The 18,636-nt window shown below is 42.7% G+C and overlaps 4 protein-coding genes across 7 annotated transcripts; 2 read left to right on the top strand and 2 right to left on the bottom strand.

Moving 5' to 3' along the window:
* The first annotated feature begins 241 nt into the window (after positions 1-241).
* Positions 242-2,225, top strand: LOC124484100 (natterin-4-like). The gene is made up of 3 exons (XM_047044816.1): positions 242-545; positions 576-715; positions 874-2,225. The coding sequence occupies exons 1-3, from the start codon at positions 272-274 to the stop codon at positions 2,038-2,040; spliced, it is 1,581 nt and encodes a 526-aa protein (XP_046900772.1). The 5' UTR covers positions 242-271; the 3' UTR covers positions 2,041-2,225.
* A 146-nt stretch (positions 2,226-2,371) lies between these two features.
* Positions 2,372-5,191, bottom strand: LOC124484463. Its single transcript, XM_047045378.1, has 5 exons — positions 5,059-5,191; positions 4,519-4,926; positions 4,122-4,265; positions 3,571-3,632; positions 2,372-3,089 (listed from the first exon to the last, which is right to left on the bottom strand). Exons 1-5 carry the CDS (start codon positions 5,189-5,191, stop codon positions 2,964-2,966), a joined length of 873 nt encoding a protein of 290 aa, XP_046901334.1. The 3' UTR covers positions 2,372-2,963.
* A 28-nt stretch (positions 5,192-5,219) lies between these two features.
* LOC124484111 lies at positions 5,220-7,486 on the top strand. 2 transcript variants are annotated; one of them, XM_047044843.1, is made up of 4 exons: positions 5,220-5,445; positions 5,968-6,119; positions 6,454-6,867; positions 7,114-7,486. In XM_047044843.1, exons 2-4 carry the CDS (start codon positions 5,987-5,989, stop codon positions 7,338-7,340), a joined length of 774 nt encoding a protein of 257 aa, XP_046900799.1. In that variant the 5' UTR covers positions 5,220-5,445; positions 5,968-5,986; the 3' UTR covers positions 7,341-7,486. The 2 variants fall into 2 exon arrangements, with proteins under 2 accessions (XP_046900799.1, XP_046900798.1); XM_047044842.1 differs by having other exon boundaries at positions 5,220-5,533.
* A 5,696-nt stretch (positions 7,487-13,182) lies between these two features.
* Positions 13,183-16,239, bottom strand: LOC124484105. 3 transcript variants are annotated; one of them, XM_047044825.1, is made up of 5 exons: positions 15,714-16,239; positions 15,179-15,586; positions 14,796-14,948; positions 14,286-14,347; positions 13,183-14,036 (listed from the first exon to the last, which is right to left on the bottom strand). In XM_047044825.1, the coding sequence occupies exons 1-5, from the start codon at positions 15,844-15,846 to the stop codon at positions 13,860-13,862; spliced, it is 933 nt and encodes a 310-aa protein (XP_046900781.1). In that variant the 5' UTR covers positions 15,847-16,239; the 3' UTR covers positions 13,183-13,859. The 3 variants fall into 3 exon arrangements, with proteins under 3 accessions (XP_046900781.1, XP_046900782.1, XP_046900784.1); XM_047044826.1 differs by having other exon boundaries at positions 13,183-14,019; XM_047044828.1 differs by having other exon boundaries at positions 13,183-14,016.
* Between the last annotated feature and the right edge of the window lie 2,397 nt (positions 16,240-18,636).

Below are 18,636 nucleotides of genomic sequence, written 5' to 3'. Positions count from 1 at the left end.
GACTGCACGGTAGAGAAAAGTTCTCTTTTTGGAGTTTGTTTTTGGCTTAGGTAGTTTGAAAATGTAGGAATTGGATAATCTAGTTAACGTTTAACAAGCCTAGTGTATCTGAGGTTCAATAAGGACAGTAAGTGTAAACAACTCTAGGAACCACCAGGGAACACTGTTCACAGACTATTTGTTTTTCAGTATATCATTCACAAGGCAATGTCTTAAAATGCCATAAAAGTGACAGTCTCTCTGGGGAGAAACAGACATCGATAAGAGAGAAATGAAGAAACAAAGCATGAACCTGCCAGCCTTGGTCATCTGTGCTTTTCTGCTGCAGAGCATTGTTGCTGAGGACGATGATGGGTCCCCAAAGCTTTCCAACGAGAATGTCACTCAAACCGTCACCAAGACAGTGGTGACCACGGTAGAAGCAACACAGCCTCCCCTGATGATGGGTCGAATCGAATCAGTTAGTTTAGTTCGCCTCTACACTACGGCTAACGTGTCCCTGAAAAGGGTGGAATGGTCTGGCTCTCTGCCTCAGAGGGCTGTGAAGGTCAACATCAATGGAACAGGAGAAGAGGACTACATCTGTGCTCCTCGTACTGGCTGCAACATGACCACTGGCTTCTACAGCCCCTCCACAGGCCCGTTCTGCTTTCACACCTGCGATGGGAAGGAGGAAAAATCCTCAGAGTTTGACATACTCGTCGATGAGTTGAAGGTGAGTAAATGAGTGAGTGTGTGAGGTTTGTTGTGAGATGTGACTGGGTATGGTGCAAAAATAAGTGTGTGAGTGAGTGAGTGAGTGTGTGTGTGTGTGAGTGATGAAGCAAAACATGAACCTGCCAGATTTTGGTCATTTATACTTTTCTGCTGCAGAGCACCGTTGCTGAGGACGATGATGGGTACCCGAAGCTTTCCATCAAGCCTATCACTACAAGCTCCACCAAGACAGGGGAGACCACGGTAGAAGGAGAGCAGGCTCCCTGGGGGAGGGCTCGACTCAGATCAAATAGTAGAGTACATAACAAGGACAACATGTTCCTGAAATGGGTGCGATGGTCTGGCTCTCTGCCTCGGTGGGCTGTCAAGGTCCACATCCCTGGAACAGGACGAGAGGACTACATCTGTAGCTTTGATAGGGTCAGTGGTTACTATAACCCTTCCTTAGGCTCATTCTGCTATTGCTCCTACCATGGAAGAGACAAAAAATACTCAGAGTTTGACATACTGGTCAACGAACAAAACTTGGAGCTGTTGGAGTGGAAGGCTTTCGCACCTAAATACCTCAAGAACGGAGTGCCAGCGGTTAAAGACAGCGTAAATATACTCAACGCGTATGTTGGCAAAAATCTATTCGGTATTGGAACTATAAATCATTTTTCCCAAAGTGAAATAAAGATAACCCCTAATGGTATATCAATGACCTATATTGCCACCTCTTTGTGTTTTCTGCACAAGAGTAGACACAGTGAGGAAAATTGTGAAATTCTGACACTGCAAACAGGCCAATCAAAGACGAGGATTCATAACATTGAGTACCACATTGATGATCTGGCCATGCTTTCCCAACAACCCACCGTGTTCAATCAGATGAGAGTGGAGAACCATAACTGCAGAGACATAGACCAGGAGGTGCATCTGGAGGGGAGCACAGAGAGACAGAGTTCCTGGGAGACGAGCATCTCCAACAGCCTGACTCTCTCTGCCTCCATAGAAGTTACAGTACCGTTCGTCTCTGTCTCTGCAGGAGTTGAATACTCAAACTCCAAAACTCTCACCAACGGCAACTCTCTCACTGAGACCGTCTCTCACTCTCTCACCGTGAAAGTCACCGTCCCTCCCAACCACTCCTGTGTGGTGAAGATGGCAGGGAAGACGAACAAGTTCGACATCCCGTACAAAGCTCAACTCTCCAGGGAGTTTACCGATGGGAGAGTCCATACCATCCCAGTGTCTGGGACGTACAAAGGTGTCCAGGTTGGGGAGATGCATGCTGTGGCAGAGCGCTGCCTGCCCCTCCCCAACGCCAAGCCCTGCCCATAACCAACAGCTATATACCATCCTTAATCTGATGTTTAGCAAACTAACAGTCACATGAAATACTGTATGCTTATGACCTCTTAAAATACTGATTGATTGATTTTCCCTGACAACTTCTGATTGATGACTACTCTTGTTTAATTGAATTTGAACCTAATCACATATTAAAGTCTTTCTGAGCAGCAAAACTGCGTGTTTTTAAAGAACAAATACATCCACAGCACAAGGCTGTCCAACCTTGATAATGAAGTATAATAAAATAGTAGAATGAAAGTAAACTTACGACTTATTTATAAATGTATAATATTTATTTATATTTCTTAGTATACTTAAACGTTTTTTTAATTTTCTAAATGTACATCTTAAAAGTACATACAAGTAAACAATTTTCAAAGTTTATTCCCTGAAAGTATAACAAGAGTAAACAAAAAGTGTACTATTTCACTTACAGTAGTCGAACTTGAATGTGCGTTTATTCTCGTTGTTGTACTGAAAAAAAGAACGAACCGATCACAATCTAAAAAAATAATTCAAAACATTGCTTAAGGTATTTTTTAAAAACTCTTAAAATATGACTTGTCAAAATAGGATCTTTGACTATAAACAGTCATACACACAATTCCAAAAAAATATAATTGAAATCCAAATTGGGGCCAGTATTTCTTTAGTCAACACTTATGTAATTGTGTCATTTATTGTAACAGGTGTAGCTGATCATAACACTTATATTTATACACACTATAAAAAGTAATTGTACAAATTATTATTGACTCAGTCATTTGAATCAAAAAAAGCGTTGTATATCAAAATGAGAGAACTAGTTTTGTTGTAAACATTTCAAATCAAACTTTTCAACAAATCGTTTTATGTTCCCTCTCCCTCCCCCTTGTGGCCATGTGTGGTGCTGCAAGTGCAGCTCCCTCTTGTCAGACCCCACTAGTCTTGATGGCTGAGTAGGTACTGAAGTCAGAGCTCTGAGTCCTCCTCTTCTTCTGTGGTCTCCTCTGACCCTGGGGGAAATCCAGCGCAGCGTAACACTGGTCTCCTTCCTGCTGGGGGTCAGAGGTCCCTCATGACAGTTCAGTAGAATGTCTTCTTACATTTTAATGTACATGTATTCATTTAGCAGATGCTTTTATCCAAAGCGACTTCCAAGAGAGTATTTACTTTAACTATCATTACATTACATTACATTACATTTAGTCATTTAGCAGACGCTCTTATCCAGAGCGACTTACAGTAAGTACAGGGACATTCCCCCCGAGGCAAGTAGGGTGAAGTGCCTTGCCCAAGGACACAACGTCATTTGCCACGGCCGGGAATCGATCTGACAACCTCCAGATTACTAGTCCGATTCCCTCACCGCTTAGCCATCTGACTCCTATCAGTTGGAGAGCTTGTATTTTACTGCTGTGAGTAACAACGAGATAGCCCCAAACATTGTGGGTAACCAAAACAAGTACTACAATTCTACAAACACTAGCCTTTGACGCTACAACTACAATACCCATGAAGGTTAGGGGGATATCCTACCTGCACTCTGCTCTCTCTCCTCCTGGTGTCAGTCCTGCAATCTCCTTGAGGTTCCTTTGATGCTGCAGAGAAGATTCATCAGCATTAGTCAAAGTGTACTGTATAATTAAGGAGAATGATCTAACAAATGATTCAGAACTTTTCAATTGAAAGTATATTTGTTATAGGGTATTTACGTTTTAGCAAATCAGTTGGTAATCAGAGTGAGTCCTTGTGAATTTGTATATGAGGAAGAAATGAGAGAATGTGAGAATAGCAAAAGAATGAGGAGGAAGTGAGAGAATGTGAGACAGAGAAAAGGCGTGCAGGCAGTGAGAGAGGAGGAGAGACCAGACAGAGAAAAGGAGTACTGGCAGTAAGAGAGGAGGAGAGACCAGACAGAGAAAAGGATTACTTGCAGTGAGAGAGGAGGAGAGACCAGACAGAGAAAAGGAGTACAGGCAGTGAGAGAGGAGGAGAGACCAGACAGAGAAAACGAGTACTGGCAGTGAGAGAGGAGGAGAGACCAGACAGAGAAAAGGAGTACAGGCAGTGAGAGAGGGTGAGAGTACCGGTGGTCCTGCAGCAGTAGTGGTAGACCAGGATGGAGGAGAGGATGGAGGAGAGGAGAGCACAGCCAGGACACAGAGTGAGCAGCAGGATCCAGTATAGATCCTTCTCTGGACAGGCTGGCTCTGAATGACCCGGCTTAGGAACTAACACGGTGGAAGCAGAGAACAAGCACAGCACACAGACACGTTATTCCTTCAGTTCTCAATCTGAGAAACCTCATTCAGTCAATTTGAGGAACCTCATTCAGTCAATCTGAGGAACCTCATTCAGTCAATCTGAGGAACCTCATTCAGTCAATCTGAGGAACCTCATTCAGTCAATCTGAGGAACCTCATTCAGTCAATCTGAGCAATGTCATTTACTCAATCTGGAATAAATGAACAGAGAAATTTTTACCAAATGAAAGACTGATGGTTATATCTCCATAAAGATAGAGCTTCTCCTCTTTTATCTTGTCTGTTTCCACCACCTTCTTCTCCTCAGTCCCACAGTAGTAGAGTCCCAGGTCAGACTCAGTCACGTTCTCAATCAGGAGATCATAGGTGTTGTTGGACTTGTTCCACACCAGAGTAAAACCAGGAAAGGGGTTAAGAACTTGGTCATATTGAAGGATCATGTTATTTTTGTTATTATATGTGGACATGACCAGAGGAGGCTGGTTCCTATGAGAGCAGTTCCTGTACCACACTACGTACACCCCAGATGATACTCTGCAGTCACAGGGGAGAGTAACGTTGTCTCCTGGTGTGACTCTCTGCTCCACCTCAGCTCCAGAGACCCCTGTCTCTCCACAGGAAGCAGCACCTGAAGAGGAACAGGAAGTGTTTGGAACAGAGTCTTGATGAAACATATTTATGAACAACGTTACTGTAATTCATAATTAATAATCATAATTCAATCTCTATGACAGGACATGACGTTCCTGAGTTTACTTACAGAAGAGTGCAGTCAGAGCGACACACAGACACAGCCTGTCCATCTCCAGGTCTGACGCTGACTGACAGAGAAGCAGGTCTTTGACGCATGTTTCCGTTACGATGTGCCCATCCACAGCACCATTAAAGGACATACGTGCAGTGATTGGTTAGCTGCAATGGAAACATCTCAGTTTGGGTTTTTTCTTTGAAGGTTTTAAGACATACGGGTGTGAACAGCTCTCATAGCAAGCGTCAACGGAAAGTTTAGTTTGTGGTTATTCTGTCTCACCAATTGGGTCCATTCGACCACTATCAGTGTATCATGACGCCACCATCACCCCAACAACTACAAGACCTAGAACACACTTTGCTGATGTAATCATTGTATTGTTTAAACCATTTCAAGGTAGGATAGTGGTATGTGGGATCTGTGCACAGACATTTAAATTCATGTTGATTGCAGGTGATTATGTTGGTGTTGTTGTTGTTTACAGGTGAGTGTGTTCTTGATTTATTGTATATTGTATTGTGTATCATCATTGTAAAGCATCCTTGAGCTCTGGAAAGGCGTTATGACATTTAACATATTATTATTATTATTATTACCTTCCAGTATTACTAATTATATTTCAATATTATTCAGTATCAGTTAATATTTCCTCAAGACACATTTGCTAAGTTAATATGTCATCAGGAAAGAGTATTCTGAGAGTTCCTGTCTGAGGCTAGTGAAGGGCAACCTGTGTGTGTCAGTTTAAGGAGGTCTTGGTGGTGCTGTGTGGTTATGGGCGTGGTCAAGTGGACCCTGTTGTTGAGACTGAATAACCTCAACTTTCCACGACGCTTGTTATGAGAGCTGTTCACTTCTGTGTTAAACCCACCTCTCAAAACCTCTCAAAACCTTAAAAGAAAAATGTTTCCATTGCAGCTAACCAATCGCTGCACGTATGTCCTTTAATGGTGCTGTGGATGGGCACATCGTAACGGAAACATGCGTCAAAGACCTGCTTCTCTGTCAGTCAGCGTCAGACCTGGAGATGGACAGGCTGTGTCTGTGTGTCGCTCTGACTGCACTCTTCTGTAAGTAAACTCAGGACCACTGATACGCAGACAAAGTGCGGCTAGTCTGGTTTGTTGTAGATCATTACTTTTATCACTTGTATTATTGTTTTTTTTGATTTTATGTAAAGCACCTTGAGCTGCAATTATTGTATGAAATGTGCTATATAAATAAAGTCTTACTTACTTACTTACTTACACTTCCTCGATCCAAGTAGCTTGTTTCTAGTCTTTATAGAGAGATCATCGGAAAACAAGGAACGTCTAGTCCTGTCATATATATATGAATTACAGTAACATTGTTCATAAATATGTTTCCTCAAGACTGTTCCAAACACTTCCTGTTCCTCTCCAGGTGCTGCTTCCTGTGGAGAGACAGGGGTCTCTGGAGCCGAGGTGGAGCAGAGAGTCAGACCAGGAGACAACGTTACTCTCCACTGTGACTGCAGAGTATCATCTGGGGTGTACGTAGTGTGGTACAGGAACTGCTCTCATAGGAACCAGCCTCCTCTGGTCATGTCCACATATAATAACAAAAATAACATGATCCTTCAATATGACCAAGTTCTTAACCCCTTTCCTGGTTTTACTCTGGTGTGGAACAAGTCCAACAACACCTATGATCTCCTGATTGAGAACGTGACTGAGTCTGACCTGGGACTCTACTATTGTGGGACTGTGGCGTTGAAGGTGGTGGAAACACCACCAGACAAGATAAAAGAGGAGAAGCTCTATCTTTATGGAGATATAACCATCAGTCTTTCATTTGGTAAGAATGTCTCTGTTCATTTATTCCAGAATGTTAAACGACAGATAAGTCTAATTGAGATTCCTCAGAATAACTTAAAATGATCTATCTCTTTGGAAATGACACCATCAGGATTTTGTTTGGTAGGAACGTGTGTTTCTCTGCTATTCCCTGAAACAACTTGTCATCTGCTTCGTTAAGGAGAAATGTGAACATTCAGTTCAGAGGCAGATAGATTAAACCTGCCCTCTCCTCCCTCCTGTGTAGCGGAGCCCCCAGACCCTGTCTGCCCGGTGTGTCCAGACCCTGATGGGGACTGTGGTCTGAGCTGGGTCCTGGTGCTGCTGTCCAGAGCTCTGACTGCCCTCCTCCTCCCATGTGCCTACTGGGTCGGATACATGCAAGGTGGTTCACAGCACACCTGCACACCCACCTGCTTGATGGTTAACCCCTGGATAGATGTCACACTGTCAGATTACTGTGTGGCTAACTGATTGGTGGAGTGAATCTCTGAATAGAAACCTGTTACTTTGTACAGAGACCTCGTTATCTACATGAACTGTTTACAAAAAATAATCTTGTTTGATTTTGTACTCCAACTCTTCCCTGTCGTCATAGCAGGATGTTGTATGTGGTGATAGTTGTTTGTTGTTAAAAGCAGGATCATGGAGGAGGAGGAGGGAGGAAATCTGGAAGAGGAGGAGAGACCAGACTGACCAGTCTTTCTCCATGTCTCTCCAATGATCTCTCCAACTGTGTGGTCACCACGACAACCACGACGAGGACATGACATGGTTTACAGTTTTTTTTTTAGGGGAAGTGTCTAACTTGGAATGTCACTTAATCCTTTTTGTTGCTAAATGTATTTTTGAGTAGAGGATGCATTTTGTTATCATGCTTTTGTGCTTTGTAATAAACCCCTGAAAATATGTAGTGCTGAATTGTCTTGATTTGATCCTTACAGAAGGAGTAAACACCTTAATGTGGTTTCAACCAGCTACTCTGAACATGTTCGTCTTAAGAAGCTGTTGTGGTTTGTGCTCAGAGCTCCTGGTTACCAGAGGAAGCTCTGCCCCTGTGTTCTAGAACACAAGTGGTTAGAGGACTTTGATCTGCTGTCAGACTGCAAAGAACAATGTGGCTTAAAATAGATCAAATCAAATCCAACTTTGTTTCTAAATAACAACTAACATCACAAAAGTTACAAAAACTCCATACATGTAATAAGGATTTTAGTATAGAATTCCTTTCTTATAGAAAACAACTTTCGTACACAATCATAGGTAAATGCACAAATGCTTTTTAACTATAGAACAAGAATGGAACTGGAACTGAAATAGCATTAGAAGGCTTTCCATACTTTTGAGGCATAAGCAATTAGGAAATAGCACTTACTACCCATGAACAAAAATGGTGTTACCTAAAAAAACAGTAAACCATGTCATGGTCTCGTCGTGGTTGTCGTGGTGACCACACAGATGAAGAGATCACAGGAGAGACATGGAGAAAGACTGGTCAGTCTGGTCTCTCCTCCATCCTCCTCCTCCTTGATCCTGCTTTTAACAACAATCAACGATGATGTTAGTGAATGAATGCTGCCCCCTACAGGCTGGGAGAGTTAATGAGTTGTACGATGTAGTGATGAACGCGTTACAGTAAAGCTCCAGTCATCTGAATCAGCCTGGTGTTGTCTCATCCTACTTTACTGATAGTATCTACAGTGCACCAGTGTCCATGTTGACAGGTAGCATGCAAACAGTGAGAAGCTGACAGTGCACCACAGGGTCCATGTTGCATGTCCAGGTCCAGGTAGCATGACGGAGCTTGTGTAACCCCATGGTGGCTGTCACGGTGGGATACAGAGTGTGGAAAATATGGACGGGGTCCATTTGCTTTAGGTAAGACCTACTACCTCTCTGTTGCTGCACTCAAACAGGCCTCAACCTGCACAGCAAAACATTGTACCTTTGACACATTCCAGTCTGGCTTTCATTCCCATCGTAGTACAGAAAAGTTATTAGTCAAGGTTGTAAATTACTTTAAAATGAATGCTAACTCCAAAAAGCTCTGTCTTTGCCCTTCTGGATCTGAGCGTAGCTTTTGACACTACAGAACAGGATATTCATATGAGAGTAGTGTCAGTGTCTCTGGTCCAGTCCTCAACTGGTTTAGGGTCTAACAGGCCGGGAATATTTTGACGTCCTTGGTGACCACAGCTCAACAACCAAAACATTTGTATGACCTGTGGGGTCCCTCAAGGATCAATGTTAGGACCCTTACTCTTTAGTCTATACATGTTACCCCTTGGTAGTGTCATTAGGAGGCACAACCAAGGGGTTGCAAGGGAGTCGGATGGCTGAGCGGTGAGGGAGTCGGGCTAGTAATCAGAAGGTTGCCGGATCGATTCCCCACCGTGCCAAATGACGTTGTATCCTTGGGCAAGGCACTTCACCCTACTTGCCTCGGGGGGAATGTCACTGTTCTTACTGTAAGTCGCTCTGGATAAGAGCGTCTGCTAAATGACTAAATGTAAATGTAAACATTAATTACCGTAGCTAAGCAGCTCTGTTTCTGTCACACCCAACAATTATAGCTCTATTGATTGTTTGGTAAATTGCATTGCTGATATAAATGAATGGACGTGACAGAACTTTTTCCAGCTCAACCAAAATAAAACAGAGGTATTAGTCATCGGTGAGAAAGCAGAAAGAAAGAGACTATCTACACATTTCAAAACACTGTCACTTAACACCAAGTACCAGGCTGGAAAAGTGTCATATTTGACTGATCTTAATTTAGAAAACCACATCAAAAATATAACTAGAACATCTTTACATCGCTTAAGAAATATTGATAGGTTAATTGATTGATAATTTAGCAAACCTTGCCATTTTTGCTCGGGTTTCAGGAGGTTTCAAACCAAAATATCTCACCGCTCCATTCGAAGCCATGAACGCTCTTCCTGACTACTGCTGGGAGGTAGGTAGACAGACAGACAAGCAGCTGTCCAATCATTGCATTCAGTCCAAATACCGTCCAATCATTAGGGCTGGTCTGACTTTAATGATGTGTGACAACCATCTGACAAGGAGTGGTTGTAAAGCCGGGTTGATGTATTGCAGGATGATGAGGGTGGCAGGTGTGGAGGGTCTAGGCAGGACGACACAGGAGAACCAGCAGAGGGTGTAAAAGAAACAACGCCACAGCCTTCTCTGTTATAACATCTGTTGCATCAGATGCACAAAGCAGTAGAGAACCGTGACTTTTAAACCTTGGCCCTCTGACCCCAATTACTTGTCAGAAAAGAACACACGATACAGCGCGCACACAGCATTAGGCCTACATGAAATGATGTTGGTCAGTACGCACTATTTGATCCAGCCCTTGCTGCACTCTTTACGGTAATTGTGCATTATAACGTTGAGTTGGTATATTTAGCCCACAGATTGACCAGTCATTCTGCACAACACTATAACATATAGGCTAGGGCTACAAAACAGTGGCACGGCGGCCGGAAGAAAATCAGTTGGCACGGCGGCCGGAAGAAAATCAGTTGGCACGGCGGCCGGAAGAAAATCAGTTGGCACGGCGGCCGGAAGAAAATCAGTTGGCACGGCGGCCGGAAGAAAATTAGTTGGCACGGCGGCCGGAAGAAAATTAGTTGGCACGGCGGCCGGAAGAAAATCAGTTGGCACGGCGGCCAGAAGAAAATTAGTTGGCACGGCGGCCGGAAGAAAATCAGTTGGCACGGAGGCCGGAAGAAAATCAGTTGGCACGGCGGCCGAAAGGTTTTTAAATAACATGGCCTACCTTTGATGATCTTTTCTGGAAAACAAAGTCCATTCATATGTCTTTTTGGATGAATTGGTTGATGGCTGGGTCATCAGAGCAGAATTATCAAGAGAGGAGGCATGACACCTTGATTGTTTGTTGGACAGCTTTGGTGTGACTTGGTGGTGGTGGGGCGGTGGGTGTGTGTGTGGGGGGGGGGGGGGCATTTGAGTTTGTGTTTGTGTGTGTGAGATAGAAGGATAGAGAGAAAACAGTAAAGAATTGATTTTACAAAAGCACATATCCACTTTCTTTGAGGTACAAAACACAGAGTATGGTGAACTTGAGATAACCTGACAAAGTTTGCTAAGGAAACTTTGAGAACAGGTCAGATGAATAGGGAATGAAGAAACAACGACACAGCCTTCTCTGTTATAACATCCGTTGCATCAGATGCACAAAGCAGTAGAAAACCGTGACTCTTAAACCTTGGCCCTCTGACCTCAATTACTCGTCACAAAAAACACCATACATCGCGCACACACCATTAGGCCTACATGAAATTGTGTTGGTCAGTACGCACTATTTGATCCAGCCCTTGCTGCACTCTTTACGGTAATTGTGCATAATAACGTTGAGTTGATATATTAAGCCCACAGATTGACCAGTCATTCTGCACAACACTATAACATATAGGCTAGGCTAGGGCTACAAAACAGTGGCACGGCGGCCGGAAGAAAATCAGTTGGCACGGCGGCCGGAAGAAAATCAGTTGGCACGGCGGCCGAAAGGTTTTTAAATAACATGGCCTACCTTTGATGATCTTTACTTGAAAACGTAGTCCATTCTTATGTGTTTTTGGATGAATTGGTTGATGGCTGGGTCATGAAACTTTTAATGTAAAATGTCCTCCTTAAATGTAACTGTAATTGTTTATGTCCTCCTCGCGACTTCGATTGTAAAGTGAACGAACAAGCTAACATTAGAGCTAGCTAGTTGATCAGCTTCAAACAGGGCTGCCAACTTTTCAAAAAACCTTGGAGTTTTTTTTTTACTCCAACTAGAAGACATTTCACGTGTGTTTGCACCCTTCCCCGCCCCTTCCATTACTGTTTACAACGTAGGCAGGACTACTTGGTTGGCGTTGTCTTCTCGGCGTGAGAAATACAAGGTGTGGCGTGTGAACTGGTTGAAATGTTGAGTGTCTGACGGCCAATGCGTGACAGTTGGCTGCCCTTGTAAATGTGTTCCATATAGTGGGCGGAACTTGTCATAATGTTCATAGTTATAGGATAACAAAGCCCACCCATTTAGACGGAAGATATGATTGGTCAATTTTAGCGTCAATGGAAATTTATTGAACAATTAAAACTGGCCCTCTGTAAATTCTGGACCACCAATCACAGAGCTGCATAGCATTTTCCTCCCATCAACGGAGGCTGAAAAATTCTGATAGGGAAACAAAATGGGACTTTTTTTCTCTCTTCACATTCCAACACAAACTGAAAAGGCAGGAGTGAAGGGTTTATTTTCAGAAACATTAGGTCTTTAAAATAAAATAAGAACAGATTACTTTTAAAAATATATAATTTTGGATATATAGGGCATAGAGGGCTTTGACAGTTCCCCCCTGATGGATACATGCTCTGATGAGAAAAACAAGCTTGAAATACAAGTTCAGGGTTTATCCTACATAGAGAACATTTTGGCGCGAGCCAAAGCTGTTTCCCGAGCGCCAATGACAAATCCCGAGCGCCAAAGGCACAAAAAGTCAGCGATGAAGAAAGAAAAAAAACCCTGTGTTCATCACGCGTGCAATGCATGTCAGCGATGTTCTCAATAATATGTTTCAAGTAGGCTACAGCTGAACCTTCGTTCTGTTTTGATCAATAGTAATCGAGTTGATAAGCGTGTGTTATTGTCTGATCAATACGCAACTGTGAGGTGCGCGAATGGACAGAGCGGCCAGTAAACTGTCGTTCCGCTGCCAGGGTCAGCCCGACGTGCACGAATAGTACACCTGTAGCCTATGCAAATTAAATTTCCACTCAAAATGCTGACAAAAGTTCGATTTACGATTTCAAACGCAGCCTCGTTTCTTATCCTGGAATGATAACATATGGTGCAGTGTTTCCTCTATGGCTAAATTTCTGCCGTCACGGTATTAGAAATCAGGCTTTACAAAAGTTTAGTCCGTATATCAGCAGTGATTGTTTGACAAGTTTGACATCCCGTACAAAGCTCAACTCTCCAGGGAGTTTACCGATGGGAGAGTCCATACCATCCCAGTGTCTGGGACGTACAAAGGTGTCCAGGTTGGGGAGATGCATGCTGTGGCAGAGCGCTGCCTACCCCTCCCCAACGCCAAGCCCTGCCCGTAACCAACAGCTATATACCATCCTTAATCTGATGTTTAGCCAGCAAACCTTCACATGAAATACTGTATGCTTATGACCTCTTAAAATACTGATTGATTGATTTTCCATGACTACTTCTGATTGATGACTACTCTTGTTTAATTGTGTTTTTAGAGAACAAATACATACACTTTATTATCAAGGTAGGACAGCCCTGTGCTGTGTAATAAAATAGTAGAATGAAAGTAATTTAACAACATATTTATACATTTATAATGTTTGTTAGTATACTCATACGTTTTTAGTTTAAAAAAAGCAGTTTTCTAAATGTACATCTTAAAAGTACATACAAGTAAACTGTTTTTTAAAGTTCATTTCCTGAAAGTATAACAAAAGTAAACTAAAATTGTACTATTTCACTTACAGTAGTCTATACTTGAATACACAGTGCGTTTATTCTCGTTGTTGTACAGAAAAAAAGAACAAACCGATCACAATGAATAAAAATTATCCAAAACATTGCTTAAGGTATAAAAAAAAAACTCTTAAAATATGACTTATTAGGATCAAAATAGGATCTTTGACTATAAACAGTGATACATACAATTCCACAAAAATATAATTGAACTCCATATTGGAGCCAGTATTTCTTTAGAACAACACATTTAAATGTAATAATTGTGTCGTTTATTGTAACAGGTGTCGCTGAACATAACACTGTATTCTTTAAACATTTATATTTATACACACTATAAAAATTTATTGTACAAATGCTTATTGACTCAGTCTTTGGATCAAAAAAAGCAATGTCTATCTCAATAAGCCAACTAGTTTTGTTGTAATTTCAACAAATTGTTTTATGTTCCCTCTCCCTCCCCCTTGTGGTCATGGTTGGTGCTGCAAGTGCTTCTCCCTCTCCTCAGACCCCACTAGTCTTGATGGCTGAGTAGGTACTGAAGTCAGAGCTCTGAGTCCTACTCTTCTTCTGTGGTATCCTCTGTCCCTGGGGGAAATCCAGCGCAGCGTAACACTGGTCTCCTTCCTGCTGGAGGTCAGAGGTCCCTCATGACAGTTCAGTAGAATGTCGTCTTACATTTACATGTATTCATTTAGCAGATGCTTTTATCCAAAGCGACTTCCAAGAGAGTATTTACTTTGACTATCAGTGGGAGAGCTTGTATTTTACTGCTGTGAGTAACAACGAGATAGCCCCAAACATTGTGGGTAACCAAAACAAGTACTACAATTCTACAAACACTAGCCTTTGACACTACAACTACAATACCCATGACGGTTAGGGGGATATCCTACCTGCACTCTGCTCTCTCTCCTCCTGGTGTCAGTCCTGCAATCTCCTTGAGGTTCCTTTGAAGCTGCAGAGAAGATTCATCAGCATTAGTCAAAGTGTGCTGTATAATTAAGGAGAATGATCTGACAAATGATTCGGAACTTTTCAGTTGAAAGTATATTCGTTAAAGGGTATTTACGTTTTAGCAAATCAGTTGGTAATCAAAGTGAGTCCTTGTGAATTCGTATGTGAGGAAGAAGTGAGAGAATGTGAGACAGAGAAAAGGAGTGCAGAGAGTGAAAGAGGAGGAGAGACCAGACAGAGAAAAGGAGTGCAGGCAGTGAGAGAGGAGAGACCAGACAGAGAAAAGGAGTACTTGCAGTGAGAGAGGAGGAGAGACCAGACAGAGAAAAGGAATGCAGGCAGTGAGAGAGGAGGAGAGACCAGACAGAGAAAAAGAGTACATGCAGTGAGAGAGGAGGAGAGACCAGACAGAGAAAAGGAGTGCAGGCAGTGAGAGAGGGTGAGAGTACCGATCGTCCTGCAGCAGTAGTGGTAGACCAGGATGGAGGAGAGGATGGAGGAGAAGAGAGCACAGCCAGGACACAGAGTGAGCAGCAGGATCCGGTATAGATCCTTCTCTGGATCAGGATGACTGGCTGGCTCTGAAGGAGCCGGCTCTGGAACTAACACGGTGGAAGCAGAGAACAAGCACAGCACACAGACACGTTATTGCTTCTGTTCTCAATCTGAGGAACCTCATTCAGTCAATTTGAGGAACCTCATTCAGTCAATCTGAGGAACCTCATTCAGTCAATCTGAGGAACCTCATTCAGTCAATCTGAGGAACCTCATTTACTCAATCTGAGCAATGTCATTTACTCAATCTGGAATAAATGAACAGAGACATTCTTACCAAATGAAAGACTGATGGTTATATCTCCATAAAGATAGATCGTCTCCTGTTTTATCATTTCTGTTTCCACCACCCTTCTCTCCACAGTTCCACAGTAGTAGAGTCCCAGGTCAGACTCAGTCACGTTCTCAATCAGGAGATCATAGGTGTTGTTGGACTTGTTCCACACCAGAGTAAAACCAGGGAAGGGGTTAAGAACTTGGTCATATTGAAGGAACATGTTTTTGTCGTTATTATATGTGTACATGACCAGAGTAGGCTGGTTCCTATGAGAGCAGTTCCTGTACCACACTACGTACACCCCAGTTGATACTCTGCAGACACAGTGGAGAGTAACGTTGTCTCCTGGTCTGACTCTCTGCTCCACCTCGGCTCCAGAGACCCCTGTCTCTCCACAGGAAGCAGCACCTGGAGAGGAACAGGAAGGGTTTGGAACAGTCTTGAGGAAACATATTCATGAACGTTACTGTAATTCATAATTAATAATCATAATTAAATCTCTATGACAGGACATGACGTTCCTGAGTTTACTTACAGAAGAGTGCAGTCAGAGCGACACACAGACACAGCCTGTCCATCTCCAGGTCTGACGCTGACTGACAGAGAAGCAGGTCTTTGACGCATGTTTCCGTTACGATGTGCCCATCCACAGCACCATTAAAGGACATACGTGCAGCGATTGGTTAGCTGCAATGGAAACATCTCAGGGTTTTTTCTTTGAAGGTTTTGAGACATCCGGGTGTGAACAGCTCTCATAGCAAGCGTCAACGGAAAGTTTAGTTTGAGGTTATTCTGTCTCAACAATTGGGTCCATGCGACCACTATCAATACATCATGACGCCAGCACCACCCCAACAACTACAACACCTAGAACACGCTTTGCTGATGTAATCATTGTATTGTTTAAACCATTTCAAGGTAGGATAGTGGTATGTGGGATCTGAGGACAGAAATTTAAATTGCATTGATTGCAGGTGATTATGTTGGTGTTGTTGTTGTTTACAGGTGATTGTGTTCTTGATTATTGTATATTGTATTGTGTATCATCATTGTAAAGCATCCTTGAGCTCTGGAAAGGCGCGATGACATTTAACATATTAAACATATTATTAGTATGTGTATTATTATTATTACCTTCCAGTATTACTAATTATATTTCAATATTATTCAGTATCAGGTTCCTTGAGGGTTTATGTTGGTTGAGGGGCAGTTCTATGGGCGCATGTGAAGCCCTCTGCCCATGCTTACAAATACATTTGATTTGAGTATCAGTTAATATTTCCTCAGGACACATTTGCTAAGTTAACACTTCATCAGGAAAGAGTATTCTGAGAGTGGTTGTCTGAGGCTAGTGAAGGCCAACCTGTGTGTGTCAGTTTAGGGAGGTCTTGGTGGTGCTGTGTGGTTATGGGCGTGGTCAAGTGGACCCTGTTGTTGAGACAGAATAACCTCAACTTTCCACGACGCTTTCTATGAGAGCTGTTCACCTCTGTGTTAAACCCACCTCTCAAAACCTTAAAATAAAAATGAAACAGACGTTTCCATTGCATCTAACCAATCACTGCACGTATGTCCTTTAATGGTGCTGTGGATGGGCACATCGTAACGGAAACATGTGTCAAAGACCTGCTTCTCTGTCAGTCAGCGTCAGACCTGGAGATGGACAGGCTGTGTCTGTGTGTCGCTCTGACTGCACTCTTCTGTAAGTAAACTCAGGACCACTGATACGCAGATAGAGTGCGGCTAGTCTGGTTTGTTATATGTTTTAGATCTATTACTTTTATCACTTCTATTATTGTTTTTATTGATTTTATGTAAAGGACCTTGAGCTGCAATTCTTGTATGAAATGTGCTATATAAATAAAATCTTACTTACTTACTTACACTTCCTCGATCAAAGTAGCTTGTTTTTAGTCTTTATCGAGAGATCATCGGAAAACAAGGAACGTCTAGTCCTGTCATATATATATGAATTACAGTAACGTTCATGAATATGTTTAATCAACTCTGTTCCAAACCCTTCCTGTTCCTCTCCAGGTGCTGCTTCCTGTGGAGAGACAGGGGTCTCTGGAGCCGAGGTGGAGCAGAGAGTCACACCAGGAGACAACGTTACTCTCCACTGTGTCTGCAGAGTATCAACTGGGGTGTACGTAGTGTGGTACAGGAACTGCTCTCATAGGAACCAGCCTACTCGGGTCATGTCCACATATTATAACAACAAAAACAACATGTTCCTTCAATATGACCAACTTCTGAACCCCTTCCCTGGTTTTACTCTGGTGTGGAACCGGTTTAACAACACCTATGATCTCCTGATTGAGAACGTGACTGAGTCTGACCTGGGACTCTACTATTGTGGAACTGTGGAGTGGACGGTAGTGGACACCAAAAAGATAAAACAGGAGACGATCTATCTTTATGGAAATATAACCATCAGTCTTTCATTTGGTGAAAACACCTTTTTGTGCAATTATTCCAGATTGAGTAAATGAGGTTCCTCAGATTGACTGAATGAGGTTCCTCAGATTGACTAAATGAGGTTCCTCAGATTGACTCATACCCCTTTTCCACCAACGCATTTTGGGTGCCGGTTCAGAGCCGGTGCCTAATCGCGAACCAGTTCTTCCTCTTTCGACAGACTGGGAACCATAAAAGTGGTTCGTACGTGGTTCGTACGTGGTTCGCAACGAGCACCACTTCGGACCTGGTCTAGTTTACGAACCAACAAAGAACCGCTTGGGGCGGGGTTACCGTGACCAACAAAACGCTTTGGCCGCCATTGCTCTAAGTTTTTACAATTCATATTTCAGCTAAACGGTACTTGTAAATTAGAATCTGAATGAAAATGTATCGAGAAGGGGGCAGTGTAGTTGCTGAAAATGTGCTTATTTTATTGATGAAACTGCTAATTTGTAAATTTGCTCCGACTTTTATTAGTATTCTCGATTGTAATGTAAACATTCGGGATGCGCGCGCAATGTGGCTGCAGAAAACCGGGAAAGGATAGCAGATTAAATGGCAAAAGGACCACACGGATAATACAAATAGTTAGATTTAAAAAGACCAAAAAGGTCGAGGAGGACAGGAGTGGACGCCAAAAAGATAAAACAGGAGGCGATCTATCTTTAAGGAGATATAACCACCAGTCTTTCATTTGGTGAAAACACCTCTTTGTACATTTATTCCAGAATGTTAAAAGACAGATGAGTCTAATTGAGATTCCTCAGAATAACTTAAAATGATCTATCTCTTTGGAAATGACACCATCAGGATTCAGTTTGGTACGAACATGTTTCTTTACTATTCCCTGAAACAACTTGTCATCTGCTTCGTTAAGGAGAAATGTGAACATCAAGTTCAGTGGCAGATAGATGAAACCTACCCTCTCCTCCCTCCTGTGTAGCGGAGCCCCCAGACCCTGTCTGCCCGCTGTGTCCAGACCCTGGCTACGGGCCTGC

This window comes from Hypomesus transpacificus, chromosome 22 (assembly GCF_021917145.1).
Source record: "Hypomesus transpacificus isolate Combined female chromosome 22, fHypTra1, whole genome shotgun sequence".
In the NCBI taxonomy this organism is placed as follows: Eukaryota; Metazoa; Chordata; class Actinopteri; order Osmeriformes; family Osmeridae; genus Hypomesus; species Hypomesus transpacificus.
This window is presented reverse-complemented; position numbering and strand designations above follow the sequence as displayed.